The sequence below is a fragment of the Alternaria ethzedia genome, assembly GCF_023757985.1.
Source record: "Alternaria ethzedia strain BMP 0044 chromosome Unknown scaffold_5, whole genome shotgun sequence".
NCBI classification, from domain to species: Eukaryota; Fungi; Ascomycota; class Dothideomycetes; order Pleosporales; family Pleosporaceae; genus Alternaria; species Alternaria ethzedia.
In genome coordinates this window covers 1222967-1241200 of record NW_026056198.1, presented here as the reverse complement: position 1 = coordinate 1241200, position 18234 = coordinate 1222967, and the positions used below count along the sequence as shown (strand labels likewise).

The window sequence follows — 18234 nt, the reverse complement described above, 5'->3', positions numbered from 1 at the left end:
TTGGGAGTAACAATGTAGTGATAGTCATAATGCGACAAGAAGTGAATTGGATATATATAGTACTCAAACTCTCTACTCCCATCTTCCGACAGTAAACTGGCTGTTGCACATATTGACCAACTCCCAATCCTCAGCACCAAGCACACATTCGTCGCCATCCCTCTTGCTCCCATCGACAACCCCAGCCACGAAGCATGCGGCCATATAGTGATCGTCGGTGGCATGCGCATCCCTGAACATGGGATGTTTCATCAACCTTGTAATACCACGAGTCAGACTACCCTTCTTCGCATCCTTCCTACAGCAGCGAACAAAGACGTCTTCGACACTCTGGCGGAACTCCAGCATTGGGGCCTCTGGTGGGTAGGGCTGGGCAAAGTTGTCCGAGTACCTCAACATCTGTGCCCAGTGATTTCTGTATAGGTTGTGTACCGCGCCACCTGTCCCGATGATCAGGTAGCCCTCGTCGCGGAACTTGGCCAAGATGTTACCCACACGCGCGTGCAGATGTGGGTCGAATCGCGAGTTCATACTGATGATCGTTGTTGGAGGGCATTTCTCAGGAAACATCCGAATGAGAATCAAGTACGTGTCGTGGATCCAGTCAAAGGTCTCATTCGGTCGCGCATCGATGCCCTTTTCTCTCAGCGCTGCTATGCACTTCTTTCCGCTCTCGAGATCGGGGACGAGCTCGTAGTCTTTGTATTTGCGGGGGTGGACGTATGCGACGGGGGATTTGATGGGCTTGGGGTTCATGGCTACGTCGATGCGGTTTACGCCGCGGGCGTCCCAATGCGCGCCCATCATAATCACGCCTTTAAAACCGTGGGAGAGGGCTTCGTCGCCGCAGGCTTTCCAATAGGTGGCGGATTGGGATTCCTCGCCCAGCATCATTGTTGAGCCATGGGAGAAGAAGTGTACGGGTGGCGCCATTGCGGTGTGTTGTTTCAGCCGTAGACTGAGTTGGAAGGGATGACCAAGATAGTAGATGATCAGGTTAGATGTCCGTGTCGCGAGGTTGTGGCGGACTTGTCGCGATATTGATATCACACGGCCAAATTGGCAAACGTCGTGTCCAACACGCGGCTTCACTGGAAGCTTTACCCATTATGATCAGCGCTGTATAGGCAGTCCCAGATGCTTACGGCGGCAAAAGTCGTGATGTGGGGAGTGTTGGAGGAGAGGCCGAGCGTCTAGCCGAGGGGAAGAAGGCACGCCCGTGTCCTGTCGATCTCCGCATTCCTCTCCACCCACAACCTTATCTCCAGCTTCCCTCCACTTTCCTCTGTCCCTCCGTCCCGATGCCATCGTTCTTCGAAGCCACCCGATAGCACCTCAGCATGCAGACTGCCCCGACATCAGCAAATGTCCAGCTAGCCAGTGCAGAAGCCGAACCACCACGCCTATTCCAGTGTAGCACCTGCAAACGGTCCTTCACGAGAGCGGATCACCTTACGAGGCACGTGAGGGCGCGTAAGTGCTTTTAGAATTAGTGAACAATGTGGTCCGTCAGCCGTGTGCCTGACTACTCGCAATTGAAGCTAGTTGGCCGTCATAATGGCGTCAGACGCGTTCGCGTCGTTGACTCGCGCCGAAAGAACTGCTTTTTCGCGTCTTGAGCATCTTGTTCGCTTTTGATGTTCATCATGTCCCATTCACCATGCTAATCCAGCACTGACAGATACGAAATCTAAGCCTTACATCTGCCCCGTGTGTTCTAAAGGCTTTGCGCGAATGTGAGTGCTTTATTGCATGCAAAAAGTTATACTCCGCTGATACGTTACAGAGATCTACTCAAAAGACACGTAACAAATCACGACACAGAGCCTGCAAGCAAGCGACAAAAGCGCGAGATCGCTCGCGACACCAGAGTCGTTCAGGCCTGCGAAGCTTGCTCCCAAAGCCATCTCCGCTGCGAAGACGAGAAGCCATGCAGTCGATGCAAGAAGAAGAAGATACCCTGCCGGGTACCTGAAGTCCCGGTTACAGACGAAAACGACATACATGAGATTGATGCAGTTCATGCGGCGCAGGATCTGCTCGATTTGTCGAATGGCTTCGATTACCCCTCATCGCTGCCGGCTCACGGCGGCAGCGTCAATACATCTGCATCTACGACCTCAGAGACTCCAGAACCTTTTCACAACCACGCGACCCTAGTCGTTACCGACGCGAATACAATGCACCGACACTCCGTAGCTTCTAGCGATCTCGAGACAAGGACAGCAGGTATGGGCGACATGCAGCCACCACCGCCCAACAACGGCGGCGGCCTTGTCGCGATGAATCAAAACTACGAAGACCCGAGCGCATCTATGCCTTTCTTCGATAATTCGATTGCGCACTTTGACAACACGCCAGGGCACAATCCCTTCTTGCCAGACTATTTCCGCAGCATGCCCCCATTTGAAGCGTTCCTTTCTGGCCAGGCAACTCCACGGGGTATTATGGACCTCAGTTTCGATCTAGATGTTGGCTTGACCGACCTTGATCTCGGTCTTCTTGATCAATACAACTTCCAGGTCCCGTTCGCTGCTGATACACCATCTACGGACGCCCATGGCGCTGAGCAACCCGTACCCGAGACTGATACGGCTCCTGTAAGGGCGGAAGCATTCAAGCAGAGCATCTGGCGTTATCTCCCCCAACGGTCCAGGAACCCCACTGCGGAACAAGTCAACTTGGCTGTACCGGATACAGAAAAGGACGGTTATAGACGTTCCAACTTCACACACCGCCGCGTCGTGGCAGAGAAGTATGTTTAGCTCCGCGATTATGGCGTACAATAGATCTATACTGACGTTCTTTCTAGACTACCACGTGCCAGCCGCGACCGGTTGATGGCTTTGGTTCTCGACACCTGTAGCCGAGAGAACGTCAAACGTATTGCATCGGCATTTCCTAGTATGGAACTACTGGACGGTCTGATCCAGTATTTCCTCTCATCGCCATCGATAGACGCGCCAACGTGGTTTCACCTTCCTACTTTTTCACCCTCGAAGTTGAACCCGGAGTTGCTTGCTTCTGTCGTGTCTGCTGGAGCGGCCACTCTTCCTGACATATCTTTGCGAAAGCTGGGCTACGCTCTGCATGAGGCTTCCAGATTAGGGCAGTCCAAATCATTCGAAGAGGACAACACAGCTATCAGGGATCTTCAACACTTGCAGACGTTCCTGCTGCAACTCAAAGTTGGCATGTGGAGTGGCATCAGCCGGAAGATGGAGATTGCAGAGAGCTTTCTCCAGCCGCTAATGACGATGCTTCGCCGTGGTGGTCGCTTTCGTCGTTCGACTTGGAAAGAGATCAGTCCGTCTCCTGACGACCAGGGCTCTGTTTTGGAAGACAAATGGCTGAGTTGGGTTAACCAAGAGTCCTTTCTTCGCTTGGTTCATCGCGCCTTCGAATTCGATCGACAGTCGTCGATGGCATTGCTTAAGCCACCACTGCTTTCCTACGCGGAGATGCAATTACCCTTGCCGAGTCCAAACTCATTATGGCAGGCCAAATCCGCTGCGAACTGGAAAATGGCGTACCTGAATGACGCATCGGCAACTGCGAAGCGACCATCAGCGACCGAATGCCTGCTTGATCTGGAGCACCTCACTCAACACGACTATGCCAGTTCGACTTATCTGTACCTGATGTGGGGTCCAATATGGGAATATCGTCAGATGTGCGCCTTGACTTCTAGGTCACAGTCGCTGTCAACCAACAGCCTCATTCTGTCATCGCGCTACCAAGAGCTCACAAAGCAGCTTGAAGATTTCAGGCTCAGCACACCTCCCATGACTAAGAGCGTTGAGATAACACTGGAGATGTTGCTAGTTCATCTCAACGCACCTCTCGATGACATTCAGCTCTTCGCGGGTATCGAAGGGCAAGAAGAAGCACGCAGTGCGTACCCCGGCCTTCGAGACTGGGCAAAGACTCCCTCAGCGCGTCAAGCGCTATGGCACGCTGGTCAGATCTTGCGCGCCGCTGAGGTGCTACCAAAAGCTCTGCTCAGTAACTTCAACGCCATTGCGGTGTATCATGCGGGGCTCATACTATGGGTTTACGGCTTTCTCAGACGATCCGTAACAACAGAACAGATCGACACGGCTGTTGTGCTCAACGGGGACGACTCGTTGAGCGCCCGCAAGTTCATCACTCTAGATCGTGGTATTCCAGCGATCAAAAATTCCGGATCACAACATCCCACCCATTTGAGCGATGTTTGTGGAGTCATGGACGGCTTGACACAACTGCTTCGAGCGCATCATGACGCATCAGAACCTTCTCCCCCGCTGGTCGGCAACTTGGTGCAATTGCTGGAAGGCCTGCGATCTGCCATCAAATAAACGAGTCAGCATGTATGATGGTAATTTGGACTCGCGCATGTACGACTATATGTAGGATTTCATGAAGCGCCAGCGCATTGCTATACTTCATCAGCATTTGGTAATAGTCATATCTCATCTATGAGATGTTCGTTTTAATTCAACGCCCGAGAGCCAGCCCATGCGGATGGATGACTCCCGCTTCAAGCCTGTGAATAGCGACCAAGACCCTCAATTCTTGGTGCCGACCTCGAGCCCAGCGCTCTGGATGGTTCTGACGCACGTAAATGCCCAATGCTTGCTCATCACGCCAAGGCAATACTGTCACAGTACACATGCAGCAAAGCCGCGCACGTTCCCCACCCGTTCTCCACATGCCAATGCATCTCGCTGCATCCTTCCACCGCACAGCCGGAAAAGGTCAGATCCAAGGATTCCAAACTCGATCTCGCGCCGTCATGTTAGCTTCTCACTTGCACAATCCGCTGCAACTAGCTTTCTCCAGATGCAAACCCCGCAAATCTTGGCCGTATCCAGATGGTCTTGGTCGCCTCCACATTCCGAGTTACCCCAGACTGGGGATGCGACGGAGTCCAAGCGTCCAATGAGAGTGTTGTGAGGCGCTATGAAGCCTGTCTGATTTGTCGACGGCGAGATGCCAGGCGTAACACACCGACGTGCCTTGCAAAGGCGTGTTGTTCAACGGTTCGACCGTGCGGTCTATTTAGATTGGAGTACCATGGCCGCAAACACCACTGTTGTTGGATATCGTTGGCATCGCATAATCATCTCCGCTGACTTTGTGCTCGCCCTGAATCATCAGATTCTTACTAGTTCATCGCGATGACTTCTCTGAAGCAGGCGTTCAGCATCTCGAAAGAGGAGGTGAAGAATGCCCGACCGCCAGGAACCGCAACGCTCGTTGGTACGATGTCACCAACTCCCCTGAACGTCCTTCTTGCTAACGAAGCTACCATCAGAACATCTCGAATGGACAGCGTCGCAAACAAATCACGATGAAATCCGCCTCGTGCCTCAGCCATCCGCCGACCCAGCGGATCCTCTCAATCTGCCCATGTGGCGCAAGCTCGCAGTCCTGGCTGTCATGTCGATACATCCATTCGTGGTAAATTTCACGAGTGCGTCCATTTCGAGTGCATTGCCCATTTACGCGTCTACGGGCGTGTTTGGCTTCCCACCGAAGACGTTCTCGCAATTGACGTACTTCATCGCGTGCAACATTCTCATGCTGGGCGCGTCGAACTTGTGGTGGGTTCCGCTAGCGAACACCTTTGGTCGTCGCCCAGTCGTTCTGGGCAGCTTGTTGCTCCTGATTTTCTCGAGTATGTGGGCTGGTCTTGCGACTAGCTTCAACAGCCTGGTGGCTGCGAGGATCTTCATGGGTATTGGGGGTGGGCCGGCTGATGCTGTGAGCCCGGATGTTGTTGGTGAGATATTCTTTGTCCACCAGCGTGGACGTGCTTTGGTAAGTATTCCCAAATTCCTGGAGTAAACCGGCACTAACAGAACGTCCACAGGCGATATATACGGTCATGTTGTCCTTCGGCTCCCTCGTAGGCGCCGTCGCTGGTGGATACATTGTCGCCGACATGGGCCTTTCCTGGCTCCACTGGATGAACGTGCTCCTCTCAGCCATCACATTCGTCCTGTGCCTCTTCTTCCAAGCCGAAACCCTCTACGACCGCAAATCCACTACCATCACCTTCTCCGACGATCCCGACAAGCAGACCGTTGAGACCAAAGAGCGAGTCGTCGTCGCAGATGCCGCTTCCCCGTCTTCTTACCCATCCTACTCTTACGCTAAGTCTCTTCGACTCTGGTCCTACCGCCCCGGTCTCGTGCAAAACTTCCTCGCTCCATACAAGACCCTCAGATTGCCAGGTGTGTGGCTAGTATCAGGGTGGTATGCCGGACTTGTCGGTCTCATCGTCACCATGTCGAGTGTAGGACCTCAACTCGTTGCCGCGCCGCCTTATCTATGGGGAAAGAACGTCGGACTCATCAACATCGGCGGTATATTTGGCGCTCTTCTCGGATGCGTAAGTCCCTACAACCCTACCATCAGGATCAGCGTTTACTAATGCATATTTCTAGGTCTACACCTACCTCATCGCCGACTTCGCCACCAAGCGCCTCGCAAAGAAAGACCTCCACGGCTTCTCGGAACCTGAATCCCGTCTCGTCACCGCACTGCCCGCTCTCGCTCTCGCTACAATCGGCGCTCTGATCTTCGGTTTCGTAGCGCAGAACCCCTCGCCTACAGGCTGGGTCGGTCTCCAATTCGGTTTCGGACTCGTCGCTCTGGGTCTTATGCAAGCGCCATCCGTTGGTTTCAACTACCTGATTGAATCCTACGGGGTGCTTGCTGGAGACTGCTTCGTTGCTGTTACATGTGTGCGAGCTATCATTAGCTTCGCGTGGACCTTCTTTGTGGGCGAGTGGGTTACGCATCAGGGTGCTGCGGAGCCGTTTGGCATCTTCGGTATGCTGATGGGTGTGTTTGGGTTGTTGACGATTCCCATGTTGATCTGGGGGAAGCGGTTGAGGATCTGGACTGCTAAGTGGGTTCCCGAGGGTGCGGGCTTGTAGTGAGATATGCGGACCTGGGGTAATTATTGCTGAGTAGCTCCGTTAGTGCTCACTGTATTCCGTAGCGTACAATCTCGGATCAACGTCTTCATTGAGCGTATCTTCTCTGATTTTCCTCGTGGTGTCCAAGTGCACCGTAATTCTAGCTCTTTCTCCTAAGTCTGCCGCCCGTGTTCTTGACGACCAGCGAGCATCCCGCTGCCATCTTCATAATTAGCGCATCACGACAATCACGCAACACGATAACCTAGCTCTCTGTAAGAATGCGCAATACCATTCAATCTATATTACACCCCACCCTCAAACAAAAGCCCACCTCCTCAAGCCCGCCCGCACACCAAAGAAAAGCGCCGAGCCAATACATGTCAAAATAGGAATACCGTACACACCCAACCCAATGAAGATACCCTGCTCAAAGTAACCAATCGCGATTGACTCAGCGCGCTTCTTCTCTTTAATCTCCTGTGTCGCTTTGCTAAGCAGCTCTGCCGCGGCCTTCTTCGAGTCCTTGCCCGAAAGAACCTTTGACATTGTCGCTTGCGAGGCAGGTGCTGCGATATATGCGGGCGAGATACGAGTGAAGTGCTGGGCTGTGTACCGCTTCTCTACATCCACGGGCTGGAAAGACGGAGCCGCCGGGCCGAGGAGCAGACGGAAGGGAATGTTATTCGTGAACGACGCGTCGGCGTTGACGAACTGTGAGAGGTACTTGCCCGTAGACGGAGTGCCGAAGTGGTATGCAGCCAGCAGACTTTGTTGGGGATCTAGGTCGTCCTCGACGAGGCTGATGGCATGTTCCAGAGATGTGATTGCTGAGACGCAGAAGACGGGCTGTGGGGACTTGGATGGTAGGGAGGAGAGGTTGGAGAGCTCGACGACGGCGCCGTTGTCGCCTTGTGTTATGGTGTTTAGCTTCCATGACTTGTTTTCTGTGAGTGCTTGGAAGGTTTCTGCTACGCGTGAAGACTTCTTGTGCTCTCTTGCGTTGGTTGAGCCGTTTGACACGCCACTGGATCCAGCCAGGAAGGGAAGAGCGTGTCGAAGAACGTGCTCTAGGAACTCTTTCTTGATGAACTCGTTGACGAGAACGACGTCGGGGGCGTATGGTGATGTTCCTCCGAATGCGAAGCGTGCTGTTACTAACTGCTCGGCTGCTGATGCGAGATCTGCTGTGCGGTCCACAACTGCGACGATTTTGTTTCGTGGTGATACGAGTTGTGTGTATGTTGGCGAGCTGACTTTTGTCTCTTGGAATACTTGTAGACAGGCTGATAGTGAGTCTGAAGGAGGGTCGGAGGAGATGACAGCAAAGGTATCTGATTCGAGAGCTTCGGTAAGCAGCTTTCGGAGTAGCGAAGGAAGTGCGCGAAGGTTGTTTTCGAGCTGCAATATCGTTAGATGACGTTCCGGATTGAAGTCTGCAGCAAACTGACCTTCAGTGCTATGCAGCTGCCGGTTGCGAGACCAGCGCTCAAAGGTGCAATGACCGAGAAGAATGGCGTATGACTTCTTTGAGGCTCGATATACGCAACACCCCAAGGTTCTCTCTTATCACCAGCATCTTTGCCATTGGTGATTCTGTACTCGGCTTCCAGCTCTTTGGCCGCATCAATCGAGCCATAATGCTCCTTGACCACATCCAGGGCAAGCGCTACCTCGGTAATAGCCTCTTCATCAGACACATGAGTATCTTGCTTCAGAGCATCTGCAATTGCATTGCTGTTGTTGCGCAGCGCATCGTGCAGCGATTTGAGTTGTTTGAGACGGAAGAGAGCGTTGTGGCAGCGGGCAGTAAGCGCAGTCGCCTGGAGATTGGCCAGCGCAACTTCGGGGGTGATGGGCGACGACATTACGAATGGCAGGAACAGACTGAACAACAGCAAAGATTTTCCAGAAGAAATGCCCTCCAGACTGCGATATGTAATGTAAGCTCTAGGAGGTGTACGGATATTCTGACACGGCAGTCAGCCCATTTGCGCCGGCAATGCTGCCGACAGTACGCGGGCGCGATGAATCCCCCCACATTCCGACGATGGCGACCCCTGCGCCAGCTTCTCCGCGTGTCGCCAACTTTCGGACCGCGAGGGACGCGTACTTCCATCTCACGTCGCTCGGGGTAGTAATATCGTTGATTGATACCATAGACGTCGTCGCCATCTTTGTCCCACCAAGTCCACTACTGCTGTCAACATGTCTGTAACAACCACCGCCAACCCGATCCACTACAACCTCGAGGCCACCCTCGCAGACTACGATCTCCATCACAGCGGGGAACAGACTGAGGGACTCGACACAAGCCTTAATGCGCATCCAGCACCGAATACGTCGTCAACGCAATCGCAGCAGAATCCTAGTGACTGGCCGACGGAACATCGCCGTGTGCCTGCGTACCGCCCGATCAACCATGAACTCGACCAGAGCGAGCGGAGAGTCTATCTGAACGGCATTGAACAAGCATTTGTCGGAGTCATGTTCACAGGCGTGTTTTTGGAATCCGTGAGTATTTGAGCTTAACTAGGAAGGCATGCATGCTGATAATCACGCAGACAATGTCCAAAGCGTGGCGGAATACCGTGGGGCGATTCTGGAATGTTGGATACAAGATTGGTGGGGAGTGGTGAGGGACTTGGTGTACATAGACCAACATTTTTACGGCGCTCGCAATGCTCAATTCTTTTCTCCAACCATCATACTGCTGACAGTCTGTTGTGAAACGTCTCGCAGTACTCTATGATTTATTCCAGAGCATATCTCCCAACGCGCATGTCGATCTCGTTCAGGCGTCCCTCATGACATACATGCAGCGAACACCACATACGCGCATCCTCGGCTCAGTCAGCATACGCCACCAACAACCACCCACATCGCATTTAGCCTGCGAACTGCGACGGTTCACTCCGCAGATAGTAATCACCTTCGGACTCCGAGAGGCGCCTTCACAGTGCCCTGCATCAGTCTACATCCAACCCACCCATACTAACCCGCATATCCACCCACAGCGCCGGGAAGTGGAGGAGCCCATCCCCCATCTTGAACCGATCATCAAGGCAAACACGATTTGTGAACCGGCAGAAGTAGAAGGGATCTAGTTGGCAGAGCTATCTAGACAAATTTCATCTAGGGCTTGAGACATACTCTTTGCTCTCTTCTCATACTGTGCTGTTGCGAACCTCAAGCATCTTGCAACGCTTCTCTCGTACACACCCATCATGGACTTCACAAACGGTACCAACGGTACCAACGGTATCAACGGGCACACACCCCCATCCTCACAGCCCCTCAAGATAACAATATGCGGCGCTGGCATCGGCGGCCTCAGCGCAGCCATCTTCCTGCGTCAACGCGGACACACAGTAACCCTCCTCGAAGCCTCCCGTTTCGCCAACGAACTCGGTGCAGCCGTGCACCTCGCACCCAACGCCAACGGTCTCCTCCGCCGCATGGGCATGATCCCAGAAGCCCAAGGCGCGGTAGCATGTCGTCTGATGACGCAGATGCTGCCAAATGGCAAGGAACTCTTTACCGTGCCGCTCGAGCACGATGCAGCGCGGTGGCAGCATCCCTGGCAGCTTGGGCATCGCGTGAGTCTGCACAGTGAGCTGAAGAGGTTGGCAACGTGTGAGGAGGGGGAGGGGAAGCCGGCTGTTTTGAGATTGAGGGCGAAGGTCGTGGATGTTGATGCTAAGGCTGGTGTTGTTGTACTTGAAGATGGGGAGAAGATCCAGAGCGACGTTGTTGTTGGCGCAGATGGTGTGCACTCCAAGACACGCCCGCGTATCCCTGGTGCGGAGAACATCAAGACTTTTGGGAGTGGGAAGAGCGCGTTTCGTTTCCTGATTCCCAGGCAGCGGGCGTTGGATGATGAGACGACGCGCAAGTTTGCGGAGAAGGAGGGTCATCTCATTATGATCTTTGCGCGGGATCGTAGAGTGGTTGTGTACCCGACGTCCAACAACACGCTGTTGAACTTTGTTTGTATTCATCCGACATCTGAAAGTCAGATTGATCCGAAAGAACCCGGGAGCAGTGACTGGCAGAACCAGGGTAACTTGAACAAGATGTTGGATGTGTACAAGGACTTCGAGCCTGCAGTGCTCAAGTTGCTGGGTATGGCGGACGAGGATACGCTGAAGGTGTGGGAGTTGCTGGACATGGACCAACTGCCGACCTGGACAGATGAGAAGCTGGTGCTTATTGGCGACGCTGCACATCCATTCACACCTCGTAAGTCCAGTCCTCGCTTCATCATCGTAACGAGAATCAAGCTGACCACATCCCAGACCAAGGACAAGGCGCAGGCCAAGCCATCGAAGACGCCGCCTCCCTCGCCGTCATGCTCCCCTTAGGCACTCCCCTCGACTCCATCCCTGCACGCCTCAAGCTCTACGAAAAATGCAGATACGAACGCGCCTCTACCATCCAAGAGTACTCCCGCGTAGCAGGCAAAGATCTCGGCAGCGGCCCCCCAGTCGACCCCCATAAGTTCACAAACTACAACTTCGGCCATGACGAATGGGACTACTCCAGCCAAATGCTCCGCAAATGGGAGTGGGAGAACAAGAAAGGTCTATTCTGGCGGATGCCTACAGCCTTTGGTCCGATGCCAGGCCCGAGACAAGACTTCGCTGGGCGGCCGAGAAATGGGTCGAAGGCTACGTTCAAGACTGCTAGTATCAAGTTCAAGACGAGCCGGACTGTGTTGGAGAACCTGTTGCCGACGGAGAAGTTGAAGTTTGCGGCTGCCGATACAGCTTGCTATGCGAGTTTCGCGGTGACGCAGCTAGACAATCTCGAGTGGCTTGGTGGTAGAGGATACAGTCATTTCGGACTGTACATCCACGGCATCCAGCACACGAAAGCGGATGGCGAGACGGTGACGGGCACATACCTGCCCGTCCTCTTCGAGAACCTGGCTGATCCCATACTGAGTGGAAGGGAGGAGCTAGGCTTCCCCAAGCTCTTCGCCGAGCTCGATGTGAAGAGTGATGGCGGCAAGTGGGCGCTCGACGCAGGCTGGATGTCATCCAAGTTCTGCAGCATGTCGCTGTCTGGTCTGCAGGAACATTCCGCAACGAACGGTGAGGCGCCAAGACTCTCTCCTCCTCTTCCGAAAGACGAGGGCCTCTTATTGCACAAGTATGTACCGGCTACCGGTAACATGGGTAGCAAGGAGCGCGGGCAGGCGGATGTGGAATACACCGCTTTTCTGCCGGGTGAGGAGGATGCGAAGACGGTGGAGAAGAAGGTCGAGCGGACGTTGAAGGCGAGCTCGGCTGACATATCTTTTGATGCTTTGGATTGGAAGGCGCTGCCAACGCTGCATCACATTGTCGAGAGACTCAAGGAGGTGCCTGTGTACGAGGTCATCGAGGCGAAGGTAGTCGAAGGTACCGGAGTAAGCGACGTGAGCTCGATCCGGAAGCTAGCATGAGCTGAATCGTCTGTAGCTGTTATCAAATCTCATAGTTAGCATAATCCCACAAACTACAACTCCAAAAGCGTCTCCCCACCTGCAATACTGTAATGCCTTTCATTCTTCATCTATCAAAAGGCCCCCAACTCCTACAAATGAGACAAGCGCTTGTCCTGAAGCTATAGATATAAATGGGGTATTACCAGGTTCTCCATCTATCAGTTGCCGCCGCCAAAAACACCTTACTGCCATGCCATATCAATGCAACAAATACAACATAGGAAAAAGAAGTGGTGATCAATGCATCTCATCCGAAGAGTTTGGAAACATCGAGTCTGTGCTGGTTTGTTGAGTCGGCTTCTTGGGCGCTGCCTTCACTGGAGTGCAGTCGGACCACTCAGACTCTGCCGGCGGTTCCGGCACTGTGCTGGCGGAGGAAGGATGCCAAGAAGGGCGAATATATGCGTCCTCGTCCGGGACATCCGCGCCTGTACTGGGTCAGTCGTGAGCCCTGCAAAAGACTCGCTGAGGTAGAACAGCCCAGAGAGACACGCAGGGAAGATCTACGCACTCGCGACGCCCAGACCCTCGCAGAGTCTCTTCCTCCACTGTCCACAGACGTCCTCAAACCCATCCAGCACGTTCGCACAAGCCCGTTTCGCCTCCCTCTCTTTGAGCCGTCGGTCCCAGTCCCCATGCTCAATGTATTCCTGTCCCTCTTGCGTCTTTTCGTTGTCGCGTTTCCAGTCCTGCAATTGCTCTTTGCTGACTTTGAGCCTTCTGGCCGCATTTGCGGTTGTTTGCCGTGACATGTGCAGGGTATCGCTGACGTTTGAGAGGTGTTGGATGAGTTCGCGGCTCGAGTGGGTAAGGTGGGAGATGGCAACGAGCGGATCGGCGGAAGGGTGGGGTAGCAGCTCCAGTGTGGTCTGTATGATGGGGAGAAGTTCGTCGATGTCTTCCGGGTCGGGGAGGATGGCGAATGGGCCTGAGAAGGATACGGCGATGGACGTGAGGGTACGCGATTGGTGTGTCAGATGCGTTGTCAGAGCCTCGTGAGCAGTCTTTAGTCTGGGATTTGTTAGCGATGACTGGACATGCCTGCGAGTTGGTACATACCTCGTCGCTCCATTCTCCATAGCAATCTGGCTGCCAAGATCTCGGAGTTGTTGTGTCACCCTCTTCACCACCTCGTCCGATGCGCTCCCATTCTCCTCCATGCCTCTCCGTGCCAGACTCTCGATAGCCGCCATCCGCGCGTCGAGCGCGGGCGAGATGCCCTCATTTTCCAGGTCAGAGTCATCGCCGTAGTCGGAGCCATCGTACAGCGACCGTTGCCTTGTGTGCTTTTTCGTCTTAACGGCCGACCCTGGACTGAGGCGCGCCGGAGACGAGTCCTGCATGGCAACCCCACTATCCCGTACACCGTTGAGACTAGCTGCGCTGTCGACTCCATAAGAGCCGTCGTGCTCTACAGCCGTGCCGATGTTCTCGTCTTGTGCTTCGTCCAGTTCCTCGCCGTATTCGCCCTCCATGCCTTCGTCATCATCGTCGTACATCTCGCCGAGCTCGTCGGCCAGGTTGCCCAAGCCATTGCCGTCTCCTCCGCCGTCGAATTGGTGCGCGGGGCTGTGTTCGAAATCTTGCGATGAGCGCGGCGTTATGGGCGAGTAGCCAGAGTTGCGGCGGGTGAAGGACTGCCGTCTCGATGCGGTGTTGTGTGACATGTCTAGGCTGGAGGGGTGTCGGCGGTGCGAAGATGCAGGCCGCTGGGTGGGAGTGCTGGGAGGGGACGACATGGTGTTGTCGTGGTATTGCGATAGTCGCCGGTGTTCCGAACACGTCGAAGGCTCGTGAAGTCGCGGAAATGAACAAAGGCGGACCGCATTAGGAGTCCCCAGTCGGAGATCTACGCGGGAGTGAACCGTGATCCAGGGCGCGCAATGCGCGTCAGCCTCGCAGCACCTGCACGACGCGGCTCTGCCCTAACAAGCCACCAAAAGTCTATGTAATTGCGCTGGGATAGGAGGTCCTGTGGCGGGGTATCGGCGTGTTGACGGCCTCAGACCTTCAGCGATGGTGCGGCCTTGGCTGTGGCTGCGGAGATGCGCCTCAGGTACCAAGTGCTATGCGTGATGATAAGTGGCTTGTGCCGCTTAGCGATAGAGCGCGTGCAGTCAAGGCGTGCGAAATAACAACGATGGAGCCTCGGTTGCTGTCCAGCCGTCGAGCCTGGTGTTTGTTGACGCTTGCCGTGTGTTTGGAATTAGTGGCTTGCGCAAAGGCTTGTGGACCCTTCTTTGCACGAGTGAAAGGGGTATGGGTATCCTAGTAGCAGGTGACCTTGATACGATGACGCTCGTATCTCACTCATACACTAGTATTGCAGCAGATGTGTATCGGTTCAGTAACGACCGTGGATTCTTCATAGCTGATAGCGCGTTTTGACTCAGACACATGTCAGACAATACGACCTTTTACATCCGAACGCTCTCCAATGCTGTGTAACCCCAACCCCAAACACTTTCAAGATGGGTATCGCATACGATCATCCTTAGCTGGGCCGAAACACGCTCACAAACTCCAAGACGCCTGAACATGACCTTACTCATGCCGCTATAGGTACTGCCATATAGCACCCATGCAATTCAATGCCCACAGAACTCCTGTAATGCCCTCATAATGCCGCTGAAATGGATATCGGGTGTGTATGCGATTATTGCGCGGGTTTGATCTGCTCGAGACTGGCGATCTGCTTCTTCAGCTGTGTGAAGAAGTCCTGGCCGGTCGGCATGAGGTGTGTCATGGTGCCTGGTCTCGGTCAGTATGCCAGCCTCGGTGGTGGTTCGCTGACGCCTTACCTCCTTTGCCCCATGCGCCAGTGCTTCGGGTCGGAACAGAGTCGCCGGGGACCTTGTGGTATACGGAGGGCTGGTCTGGATGCATGTTAGTCCTCTGGACATGCGCGCGAGTGTTGGAGAGGTTCATACTAGCTGTGCTCTCGAGGTATTCTGCAATCGGTTAGCTTATGCCATATCATGTGCCAGCAATGCCGTAGACGTACTCTTCTTGAGGAAGTCCCTGACCTCGTTCGCATTGAACTCCTTCACAGGTACGTGCTGGTCGGACTGCGCTTGAGCTGGTGCAGCCGCGGGGCCTGATCCTTTCCCCTGTTTGGCTCCCCATACGTTCCCTGTGGGCGCTGGCATGGCCTGCTGCCGGCCTGCATTGTCTTTGGTGGGGGTGTTTGCGCCCGAGTTGGAGTTGCGGTTGGCTTGACCCTGCCGCCGCCAGCTGTACCAGTCGTCAGTATACATGAGCTCCCACAGCTTCGCGTGCGCATTCTCTCAGACGTACCGATTTTCTCCCGGGCCACTCATGTTCGGTATGGAGCAACGGTGGGATGTGAGGAGGGGTCGGGTCAAGATATAAAATGGTGGAAGCTCTCCAATCGCTCATGCAGCGCGCGAACTGCGTCTGTGCTGCAACGTCTAAACCAATGGGCGCCCAATGACATATTATAGCTGCGACCTCTTTCGGCCAGCTCACCAGTGCTAGCCGCTTTCAGGCCTATTTCAACACTATTCACAGCCATTATCCAACGAGTGGATGGCATTTTTTGGAGCTTTCTAATCCGCGCCGATGTGTTGTACATCACGTGTGCTGCCCTCCAATGGCAGGAGCCACCGGACGTGTCCAGCCTACGCTAGCTACAGGGTTCTCAAGGCCTCCATCCATGCATGAACCACGGCAACGGCTCCTAATGGACCAACATGTTCTTTGTTTCCCATCTTTGCTCACCGTCATTGTTCATGGCCCGTCTCGGGATCGATTCGGTCGGCTTGGGAAAGGAAGAGGCTGGCATGTTGTGTCATCACCTGGGCAGCCCGAACATACATCGCCGAACCTAGCCCGGTTCAGGTTTGCAGAGTCAACGTAGGAAGTGACGACCGTGATTTCCATTTTACGAGTTCAGGTGGAGATAGGAATGTTTGTTCCTATCCAGAACTCATCTCAATCGCGAGATGGCTGACACAGCATCCTAGAGTAACATCATGTCCAGGCCGGTATCGTAGCCAATTCTTCGAGCACCTTCACCTCGCGCCCTAGTCATGAGTGAGGTGAACAGGTAAGAGACTGGTTCACGATGAGAGACGAATTTCGCCCTTCAGGTGAGAGAGATCTAAATGACAGCGGAGCCTCTGCCTCTTCTACTTATGTCTGAGTCTTCCTCTCGTCTTCTCACTTATTGACAACATAGTCGCTACTTTTGCAATTCGAGACAGACTCATCAAAGTTTCTGACCTGTCTATCCCCAAACTTCCAACAATCAAGCTTCCGCCATTGCATTCACAGATACGAGAAAACTACGAAGATGAGAGCCTTCCCTGTCAAGTTTGTTGGACTAGCGCTCTACATATATGACCTACAGTCAGGCACATTGACTTTTCTTCACGAACGCCCCAACAGGAAGCCAAAGGTATATGTACTGAATGAGGAAGATTTCGAAGATGGCGTGGACGAAATCGATGACGAGACCGTCGCAATACTGGAATCAGGTCCCCCCGAGACAAGCGCCGTAGGACTGAGTCTACGACTATTCAAGAACGATGGAGCTCTCAGGATAACCTTCGAAGGCGAGCATGGCGGAGTCGTAGACTGGACATTCCAAGGCTTAGAAAGCTCCAGAATGGGTAGCATGACTGCATGTGCCTTCACGCAGACAATGCCTGAGGCATCGACAGGCTGCAGAGTCGTGGAAGGTGTGCCACCCGAAATGTCGATCGGCAGAATCCAGACAGTGAGCACCGACCCCATGCCGAAACGCATCGTTCAGCCTCCAGCGTCTGGTCTTAGCATCATATCGACAACGGAAACCCGCCCCGTCAAGCCTCCAATCAAGCCTACGATCACGCTCAAGCTTCCAAAGGAGAACCCCGATCTCTTCTCGCCAACTGTCAACAAGGAGATTGGCCTCAAACGCAAAGCGACAGAGGAAGTCGAGCAGCCGAAGCCACACAAACTCGCAAAGAGCTCACACAACTCTTCACCATGGCCATCTCATCTGTACATGACATGTTTCCGTACAAATCCTTTCTCCAAATGCGATGTCGGAACATTGCATATCGACTTGGTTGAAGGTACGGTGTGGTTCGAGGGCTGGCATGGCAGAGCAAATGCACGAACTTTCGAAAGAAAACAGGTAAATCTCAGTGACACTTTGAGTAAGTTTTGACTGATGAGGACTTCTGGGTCTTAGATCCACTTGAAATACATACAAAGCAATGTCTAACATCTCAACCCAGCCTGCGTCGGTTATTATAACTATACCAATCTTGCCGGAACAGACGGCTCTACTCACTCCCTTGACATTTTCAAGCCAAACACGAGAAACCAAAAAAGTTACTTGTTTACCGCAGACTGCACCGCACCCGGATGGCAGACATGGGGTTCAGACATGGAAACAAGGCCACCTCCCCGCGATGTTCTCACAGCCAAGGAGATAAGAGAGCTCAAAGAGGCCGGCAACATACGCAAAATACCATCGTCTCTCCCCATCGGGATAACAACAAACATCTCACCTACCGTCATCGTCGATGCGATCATCCACTGCATTGACCGCACGTCAAAACGTCAACCTGTGCATGACCCAGACACTGATCATAAGCTGTCAGAAGACATAGAGCGCTACATCAAACTTCGAAGAGACAGGTGTCTAACTTCAAAAGGGCGGGTTGACCTGGAGTTCACGGAAAATGAAATCGAGACGAGAGAGACCCGCAGGTGTTTTTACAGGACTGTGGCGGGTGAGGAAGAAGTGGACAATAAGGCCAAAAGCGGTGGTTTCACGTAGAACGGAGTGGAGGAAATGGATTTCGATCTTCAAAAGAT

The 18234-nt window shown here is 53.7% G+C and overlaps 8 protein-coding genes across 8 annotated transcripts; 4 read left to right on the top strand and 4 right to left on the bottom strand.

The window, feature by feature from the left end:
• Positions 1 to 72: 72 nt before the first annotated feature.
• Positions 73 to 933, bottom strand: J4E87_003128 (uncharacterized protein; the record flags this gene model as incomplete). Its single annotated transcript, XM_049374761.1, has 1 exon — positions 73 to 933. One exon carries the CDS (start codon positions 931 to 933, stop codon positions 73 to 75), a length of 861 nt encoding a protein of 286 aa, XP_049235752.1.
• A 624-nt stretch (positions 934 to 1557) lies between these two features.
• J4E87_003127 (uncharacterized protein) lies at positions 1558 to 4340 on the top strand (the record flags this gene model as incomplete). The annotated part of the gene is made up of 3 exons (XM_049374760.1): positions 1558 to 1562; positions 1787 to 2755; positions 2867 to 4340. The coding sequence occupies 3 exons, from the start codon at positions 1558 to 1560 to the stop codon at positions 4338 to 4340; spliced, it is 2448 nt and encodes an 815-aa protein (XP_049235751.1).
• Positions 4341 to 5162: 822 nt separating this feature from the next.
• J4E87_003126 (uncharacterized protein) lies at positions 5163 to 6929 on the top strand (the record flags this gene model as incomplete). Its single annotated transcript, XM_049374759.1, has 4 exons — positions 5163 to 5244; positions 5300 to 5805; positions 5858 to 6379; positions 6435 to 6929. The coding sequence occupies 4 exons, from the start codon at positions 5163 to 5165 to the stop codon at positions 6927 to 6929; spliced, it is 1605 nt and encodes a 534-aa protein (XP_049235750.1).
• Positions 6930 to 7229: 300 nt separating this feature from the next.
• J4E87_003125 (uncharacterized protein) lies at positions 7230 to 8779 on the bottom strand (the record flags this gene model as incomplete). Its single annotated transcript, XM_049374758.1, has 2 exons — positions 7230 to 8312; positions 8363 to 8779. The coding sequence occupies 2 exons, from the start codon at positions 8777 to 8779 to the stop codon at positions 7230 to 7232; spliced, it is 1500 nt and encodes a 499-aa protein (XP_049235749.1).
• A 340-nt stretch (positions 8780 to 9119) lies between these two features.
• On the top strand, positions 9120 to 12360 carry J4E87_003124 (uncharacterized protein; the record flags this gene model as incomplete). The annotated part of the gene is made up of 3 exons (XM_049374757.1): positions 9120 to 9425; positions 10205 to 11153; positions 11210 to 12360. The coding sequence occupies 3 exons, from the start codon at positions 9120 to 9122 to the stop codon at positions 12358 to 12360; spliced, it is 2406 nt and encodes an 801-aa protein (XP_049235748.1).
• A 545-nt stretch (positions 12361 to 12905) lies between these two features.
• Positions 12906 to 14141, bottom strand: J4E87_003123 (uncharacterized protein; the record flags this gene model as incomplete). Its single annotated transcript, XM_049374756.1, has 2 exons — positions 12906 to 13413; positions 13462 to 14141. 2 exons carry the CDS (start codon positions 14139 to 14141, stop codon positions 12906 to 12908), a joined length of 1188 nt encoding a protein of 395 aa, XP_049235747.1.
• A 917-nt stretch (positions 14142 to 15058) lies between these two features.
• On the bottom strand, positions 15059 to 15722 carry J4E87_003122 (uncharacterized protein; the record flags this gene model as incomplete). The annotated part of the gene is made up of 4 exons (XM_049374755.1): positions 15059 to 15153; positions 15204 to 15353; positions 15407 to 15565; positions 15719 to 15722. 4 exons carry the CDS (start codon positions 15720 to 15722, stop codon positions 15059 to 15061), a joined length of 408 nt encoding a protein of 135 aa, XP_049235746.1.
• A 732-nt stretch (positions 15723 to 16454) lies between these two features.
• On the top strand, positions 16455 to 18196 carry J4E87_003121 (uncharacterized protein; the record flags this gene model as incomplete). The annotated part of the gene is made up of 3 exons (XM_049374754.1): positions 16455 to 16458; positions 16629 to 17483; positions 17649 to 18196. 3 exons carry the CDS (start codon positions 16455 to 16457, stop codon positions 18194 to 18196), a joined length of 1407 nt encoding a protein of 468 aa, XP_049235745.1.
• Between the last annotated feature and the right edge of the window lie 38 nt (positions 18197 to 18234).